Raw genomic sequence first — 8,386 nt, 5'->3', positions numbered from 1 at the left:
AATCTGCTAAATTACTTAAACATTAACATAAGCAGAGCTGCTCTGAGAGAAAACTTAAACATTTCCTGGTTTTATTTGAGAAAAACCATTGTCAAATACACAGGTCCGCAACAACCCATCAAAATAAAAGTTTGATTTGACTTGAAATTATGAAAGGATTTGTTCACTCAAATAACTTGATCTTTTAAGAGTCATTTTTACTGATAAGAATTTTTGTTTAATATATGCTGTGAAAACTGTGAAACCGTGATGTCATACTCTCATGAGATTCCAAAATCTCATACCGTCACAACCCTAGTCCAGTGTAAACCGGTTGGTTGCATTTCACAGGTGAATGGACACATTACTTCCAAATCCATCACCATGAGGCCTGCCTGTGAGGGGAGACAGTCAAAGCTAATATCCCCACCAATGTGCTTTAGAGATCCAAGAGCCCAGTGCACCAATTACATCTTCAGAGCTGCATTCTTCCTCTCAGCCTAAATTGCTTTGTTACTGGAATCTGCAGGCTGTCACACAGAAGTTTGAAGTAATGGAGAGTGAAAGGAGTCCAGGGGCAGTAGGCCTGATGCAAGATGTGTTTTTCAGAGTGGACAGCAAGGTTGTGGAGTGTGTAGTTGTTATGGGGTTTTAGTGATTGATGCAAGATGTGTTTTTCAGAGTGGACAGCAAGGTTGTGGAGTGTGTAGTTGTTATGGGGTTTTAGTGTGTGTGGAGGGTGTTGTGGTACCCATTCTCTATTAATGGCTGTGTTCTTCGAGGGGCAGAATTGTGAGTAGCCCACTTCTTGGATGAGAAGCAGACCCCCCACATGAATGGTGTCAGGATGGCTTTACTGTGGCATGAAAAGGCTGATGGTAGCGCTCACCTGTCTTCTCGGACAAGCCTTTTTCCAGAGCACCCAAACAATCGGAAAGGTGGTTCATCGAGAAATAGACTTTGCCCCAGTCTCAGCAGTACATGTCACCTGTACTTTCCTGCAGAAGATCAATCTCGTCCCCTGGATGTTTGTGTGGAGCACGAAGTGGCTTCTTTGCTGCCCTTCTTGACCCAAGGCAATCTTCCAAACGTTCTTCGACATCACTGTGCGTTGCAGAGCGCCACCCTGCCTGGCCATTCTGAGCAAGTCCTCCGCATGTGGGGACATCCGAGCACGCAGCGACTCTCTTTAGGACGACGATCCTGGCGCTGCGGACTTTCTTGGACGCCCTGAAAGCCTCTTTACAAGAATTGCAACCCTCTATTAGCTTGAAGTCTTGATGAACCTCCAATTCCCTTTTTGATACGTCACAATGAAAAAAAACAAAGAAAAACAGATATAGTCCCTAGTAAAAAAGAAAAAAAAAGAATATAGGCCTAGTTGTGTTGTATTTCCACCATTAGGAAAATACTTAAGGAGTTCCACTCAACAGGAAATGTTACAAATCTGCCTACAGTATATTGTCTTTGTCTGTATTGTCTTAATGCAACGTGAGGAAGGTGGTTTGAGCGGCCAAAGACCTTTCTAGGATTACAGCTGGATAATTACAGAAAATAGTCTTTCAACAGAACAATGATCCAAAAGGCCCATTAAAATAAACACAAAAATGGGTCATTGAGCACAAAATGAAGGTTCTGTCATCCCTGACCTGAACCCTATAGACAACTGAAGAGGAGAGAGTATCAACATGGAGCTGGGAATCTGAAGGGTTTGGATTGATTCTGTATGAAGAAATGGTCTCTGAACTCTTGTCAGGTGTTCTGCAAACTTATCAGACATTATAGGAGAAACTCATAGCTGTTAAATTGGCATAGAATAAAAGGGTGCCATTAATTGTACAATGTGTATTAGAGAAAAAAACACAAGATATTTGACGTTAAACCTGCTCTCCTGGTAGGTTTAATTTAAAGGTCATAAGGATGCGATTTCACCTCTTTCCTTTCTTTGAGTGTTACAAGCTCGGTGCATAAACAAGATCTGAAATGGAATACTTGATGCCATCTGCAAACATTTCTCTCTTTCTACACATTTTAAAGTTTTAAAGCCCCAATAAATTTAACTTTTTCAAATCGCTCTATCCAATATTATCATCTGTATGATGGGAAATAAATTGGCGCCTTCAGGTATTGCAAAGTGTATGTGATTACAGCCTTGTACATCAGCGAAGGGAGATACGTGTGTGTTAAGTGGCTCAAGAGATAATAGATGCATACCACCATAAGTGATGATATAGTCCTTATTTGTCAGTTGATGGGGTTTCAGACAGTCAGCAGCAGTCAAAGGTCAGGTATAACAAGTCTACTGATCGAGGAGTCTTCTCCGCCAAACTCTATCCACAGCTTCTCATTCTGACTGATGTGTATGAACTTCTTTAAATATTGATGGGGCAAATCTCTTGCTGGTTTGCAGATTCCAGGCTAATTTATGGTATCCAAGCTCTTTATTTATGTATGAACAAATATGATTTATTAATTCCACGCTTGCGACCCAGAGCAAGTTTCATAGAATTCTAACTGTGGCAATTTTGCCAATTGTATTTAATACCCAAAAAATGGCGGCTTTTAATAAAATAATGTTGAACAGTGCCTTCGGAGGGCTGACAAATGTAGAATACTTGTGATTGTGAGTTATGTATTTATTTTTGGTCAAGATGCATGTGTTTGTGTTCGGAAAGTGGCATGTATGTGAATGTGTTTGCGGTACATGTTTTGTCTGAGAATTAATTAGATATGATTGTCAGATGTATCTTGTCAGTAAAGCCGGGTTCTATGAGGTTCTGTAATTCTCCAGCACGTGCTTTCAAGTCAAGTCAAGTCACCTTTATTTATATAGCGCTTTAAACAAAAAAGATTGTCAAAGCAACTGAACAACATCAATAAGGAAAGCAGTGTGTCAATAATGCAAAATGACAGTTAAAGGCAGTTCATCATTGAATTCAGTGTTATTTTCATGTATCTGCAAATAATAGTTTTTTTTTTTTTTATTCACATTGATTTGATAACAGATCACTCTTTTTGTTGGTTTAGTCATAACAGTGTCTGAATTGCAGTTTAACTGAAATTACAGTTTAGAGATCATTTCCATGAATCAGTTGTTTTAAAAGTCCATTTCAATGAATCAATTCAAAGCAATTACTCAATGATTTGTTTGCACCATATTTCAAGTCTGGAAGTAACAGACGAAAGCTTTTTTTGACAGCAAGTAATACTTGTATTCATCAAGGATACATTAAAGGAATCAAATGTGAGATTAAATACATTTATAATTTTACAAAAGATTTCTATTTCAAATAAATGCTGTTCATTTGAACTTTCTAATCAAAGAATGTCCACAAAAGCAGCACAAGTTTTCAACACTGATAATAATCAGAAATGATTCTTGAGCAGCAAATCAGCATATTAGAATGATTTCTGAAGGATCATGTGACACTGAAGACTGGAGTAATGATGCTGAAAATACAGCTGCACATCACTACAATAATTTATATTTCACAATGTATTCACGTAGAAAACAGCTATTTTAAATGGTAATAATATTTCAAAAGATTACTGATTTTATAGAATTTTTGAACAAATAAATGCAGCCTTGCATTAAAAATCGAACCGACCCCAAGGCTGCTGAGTGTTGTGTGAGGTGTGTGTTTTGTGTATGGAGTGGCACCTGCAGGTGTGTGATGTTGCGGTCGATGTTCATGGTGGATGTTTCACAGTTCTCTGCGATGTATTTGTAGTCAGACGGACAGCCTTCATCATCCACGCCGTTAACACACGGGATGGGAACGTTCTCATAACCCTGAGCCACGTCACTACAGACACACACACACACACACACACACACACACACACACACACAGAAGCAGAAATACACCAGTGTTATTAACTAAAGCAAAAAGTATTAAAATATTTGCAATAATTGAAATAAAGCTGACATAAAATAATATTAATGATATTAGAAGAAAAAATTGAAGCCTTAAACAAATGAAAATTAAAAAATATTACTTTTGCAACAACTATACAAAATAAACACATAAAAAAACAAAAACAAAAAAAATATCAATATTAATAAAAAATTATATATTCTACATAATTATATATATTAATACAAATTATATTCCTAACAATAATAATATTTCTATAATTTATTAAAAATAATAAAAATTAGCTTAAGCACATAATAAAATGGCTAAAACCCTAAATTAAAATGTGAGAAATTTTGCGCCCAGCAGCCTGGCCGGAAATAAAATAGAAGTATCATTTGAGAGTTTGTGTATCATTTGAGGTTTTATTAAAATAAATAAATTAAATAAACATATGTTAAAGCTAAATATTGATTTTAAGAAAAATAAAAACTGATAAAAATGACAAAAGTGCATACAATTATTAAAACCTAAATAAAATGATAAATGTTGCCTTGGCAACTAACTGAATAAATAAATAAGTTGAATAAGAAGTGCATACAATTATTAAAACCTAAATAAAATGATAAATGAAAAAAACTAACAAAAAATAAAAACACACAAAAAGCATGACACAAAACTCAAAATTAAAATCAAATTAAAATGAATGAAAATATAAAAATAAAAGCTAATTCAAAATATTAAGAAATAATAATGATAGTTTATAAATAAATGCTAATTTGTATTTTTTTTGATATTTTGTTATAGTTTTTAAATAATACAAACTGACCTGCATATGATCCTCTCTGTCCGTACAATGCGATTGGAGATTCCTCTACGCAACTTCCTGTTAATCTGTAGCGCCACCCAGACGGGCGTGTCACAGCGGGCGAGAGAGAGCGGCGTGTCGCCCTCCTTATTCATGATGTCGATGTCAGCACCACGAGAAAGGAACAGCCTGGAGTAAAGATGAACAGAAGATGTCAGCTGAGCCTACGACACCGAAAACAGCTTTCAGGCGGCGTTTGACCCACGTGACGCAGTCGATGTAGCCCTCGCGAGCGGCGATGTGCAGCGGCGTGTCTCCGTGCTGGTTGATGGACGTCAGAGGACAGCCGGCGTTCAGGACCAGCTCCGCTATCTCAGCGCAGCCCGAGAACGACGCCCAGTGCAGACAAACATTCATCTCCTGCACAGACAGACAGAGTTTGTGAGAGCGCTGCTGCATTTCCGCCAGACTCACATGATTCATGAGACTCACTTTGTCTCTGAGCGTGACGTCGGCTCCTCTGTTGAGCAGAGCTCTGATCACGTCTATATGTCGGTGTTCTGCCGCCCAGATGATGGGCGTCCAACCGCCGCTATCCTGAAACACAGAGATGTCCAACCGCCGCTATCCTGAAACACAGAGATGAAAAAAATCAAAAACAGCTTCCATAGAAAACACTAAGGCTGCCCCCTGAGGAAAAAGCTTACCGCAATGGTTTATATCCACCTGTCGGTTGCTCGTGCTGCGCCGCCTAAGATTTCCCCGTTGGCATGATGGAGGCCCGCCATGGATCCAGTCACTCTTCCTCTTCCTGGACAACAAACACACACGGTTCAGCACTCACACACTCACAACAGAGCACACAACATCAGGTCATGGTTCCTGAGTCATGTGCATAGCGACGATCAAAGGCAAAAAATGGGACCAGAGCATGATGCTCACAACATCAAGGTCATGGTTCTGAGTCATGCATGAACTTGTTGTAAGTTATTTTTAAGGGTTGTGTGTGTGTGTGTGTGTGTGTGTGTGGTTGTTTGTGTGTGATAGACACAGGCCCGGGCCTGGATCAGGAATTTGACCACCTTACATGATTGTTCACTGCGGCCTCTAGCCAGGGGTCCCCTGAGGGGTCCTCAGGGTCTTATATTTTGGGTCCTGCTTAGAATCTGCCTGAGATCAAAAGGAGGAAATTTGATGGTAATTAGTGGTCCTTAGGGTCTTATCTTGGGCGTATTTCATTTTTTCATCACAAAGCCCAGTTTGGGAAATCACCATGTGATCAATCTAATCACCATAAACAGTGCAGCAGATGTCTAAAGCTCATGAAAGGGCTGTGAATGTAAAGCTCACCTGTATGGAGCATGTACTGAACCTCCAGCGACCCTGCTCTTAGCGGCCGCATGCATAGCGCAGCGTCGTTTCTCGAGAGTTCCGACTTGATACGACGGGTCTATGCCCTCCACTGACAGACACACAGAGACAACAGTCAACTTCTGATGCTGAACTCCACATGATGTGATAAATATATATAAAGCCGTACTGTGAGCATTGGCAGAACTGCTGCTCTTCACCCTGTTTGGCTGCATGATAAGCTGACGGGGGTGAAAGCGCATCTTCTTTTCCCTCCTGACGCAGTCAAAAAAAGACCAAGCATAGCACATGACAATGCCAATCATCTTTTTCGAATAGACACTACCGTACTGTTGTTTTCCGCTCAATTCCTGTGTACTTACTCAGTTGTTTTTCTACAAGGTATACAAGTTTTATTTTTAGTATAACTGACATACTATTAAGAGTTTTTGTTAATATTTTGAATTAGAATTTATTTTTATATTTTCTGTATTCATTTTAATTTTAGTTAAAAAAATTTGTTAAAATTTTCGTAATTTTGTTGTCTTTTTGTAATTTTGTTTTGCAAATGTGTAATTTAAATATGAACCTAAAATCCCTGTATTTTTTTTGTTTGTTAAAATTTTCGTAATTTTGTTGTCTTTTTGTAAACTTCAGGTATAATAATAATTTAATATAGGTGTTTTTTTTTTGTGTGTTGTATTATTAGTTTTAATAGTGGGATTTTGGGTTAATTTTATTTTTTTAAAAATTTTCATGGTTTTATTTAGACAAAATATTATTTTTTACAAACCTTCACTTAAGTGTTCTGTTTACACTTTAATTTATTACAGATTTTATTATTTTTTTCGTTTACACACAATTTTGATGGTTATGTGTTTTTAGTACTTTCACGTTAGAACTCGAAGAACACGGGAATGGTCATGGAAAACCAGTGCTAATTGAAGGAATCTTTAATATATTGTGATTTATAGACCTGGAAAAAACTTCATGGAAATGATAAATCTTAAAAAAGAATATTAAAAAAATATATTTGTTTCTGGTTTGTCCGTTACGTCAAATTGCTATTGCATGCCAAAATCTAAAGTTCAACAACGAAATAAAAATGTTTCCTTGGCAACTAGCCGTTTGGTTTTATGTTATCTTTAATGATAGTAAGCCTGATGCAGACAACACCCAGGTAACCAACTACAAAATGTGCAGAGAAATACCGTATCCCATAATGCAATGCACTCTCAGTGTGATGACTGAACCAGGAATTATAGTAACTATTTTCTTCACTGTCATTCTTTTTTATACTGATATTATATATAACCTCTCGTGTCCTGTGTGGAATGCTCTCTGTACGCCCGCCCTCTTTGTCTCCAGGTTTAAGTGCCTGGTGACCACGGTCTTCCCCATTCGGGCAGGACATCGACGGTCGTCCCCACACTGTCCACACCCGCCTTCACCCAGGGCAACCACACCCTCTAACCCGCCCCCCCTCCTGGAGTGACAGTGGCTGTCTGAGTTTGCCATGCTCCCCCGCCTTTCTTTACTCTCCACGACAATGCATCCTTGCACTGTGTGGAAAAAAAACAAAGACAGTTTTAAATTTCACTCAAATATATTTTGTCATAAGCCAATTGCAAAACCTTGGTTTTTTAGGTTACTACACCCACACTTGTTTTTTTTTTTTTTATTAATGAATAAATGTAAAAATGGATGAATAGTAATAATGAAAAATGTATAAATGCATGCAATAAATATTTTGGAATTTAATTAAAAATGTTCTATAAGGCGACATGTTTGTTAAAGGATTGTTATTCGTAGAGAGGAGATTTTTTTTTGATCACGATAACTATTCGCTAACTATTTTACTATTAAGCTTAGCGCATTTATATAACTCACAGTCTGATGAGCTTTCCCGCATCTTCTTCTCGTTGTTTTAGTGCCCGTGATGGCGTGGCATAGCGAGGAAAGGAAATAGCGAGGGTGTGTGGTGGGTATTTGAACTGACGCGCAGCTGTGTGCAGTGACCACGTTAAGAGCCTGAAGAGGGCACTGCAGGAGGGATGGTGACCTCACGCGGCGCCTCTGACCCAGCGTCCTCAAACCACGAAGATGAGGAGCAGGAACAGCCGACGGCTAACGCCCCCTCTTCCTCCTACTCCGCCCGCCGCCCAGCACTGACACACGCCCAGGTGGGCGCGGTGAGCAATGTGAGCGTCCGGGCAACACTCAAGAAAGCGATTTCCCTGGGTGTGAAGTGAAAAGATGATCTTTGAGATTCCCGATTTTGTGTGCTGATGAAAAGCTAATAAATCAATTAAATCATGCAATTGTAAAATTTAAATTACTAAAGAATTTTAAAATAAAAACATGTATCAAAAATAAAACACCTTACTAAAAG

General features: G+C 38.5%; 1 protein-coding gene across 1 annotated transcript; it reads right to left on the bottom strand.

Annotated features, from left to right (window-relative positions):
- Positions 1 to 3,489: 3,489 nt before the first annotated feature.
- Positions 3,490 to 7,906, bottom strand: LOC122148856 (histone-lysine N-methyltransferase EHMT2-like). Its single transcript, XM_042777185.1, has 9 exons — positions 7,885 to 7,906; positions 7,310 to 7,556; positions 6,185 to 6,270; positions 5,995 to 6,106; positions 5,371 to 5,455; positions 5,137 to 5,268; positions 4,910 to 5,064; positions 4,666 to 4,833; positions 3,490 to 3,785 (listed from the first exon to the last, which is right to left on the bottom strand). The coding sequence occupies exons 1-9, from the start codon at positions 7,904 to 7,906 to the stop codon at positions 3,518 to 3,520; spliced, it is 1,275 nt and encodes a 424-aa protein (XP_042633119.1). The 3' UTR covers positions 3,490 to 3,517.
- Positions 7,907 to 8,386: the final 480 nt, after the last annotated feature.

This window comes from Cyprinus carpio, chromosome A19 (assembly GCF_018340385.1).
Source record: "Cyprinus carpio isolate SPL01 chromosome A19, ASM1834038v1, whole genome shotgun sequence".
In the NCBI taxonomy this organism is placed as follows: Eukaryota; Metazoa; Chordata; class Actinopteri; order Cypriniformes; family Cyprinidae; genus Cyprinus; species Cyprinus carpio.
Note: the sequence above shows the minus strand (reverse complement) of the source record. Positions and strands in the feature narration are given on the sequence as shown.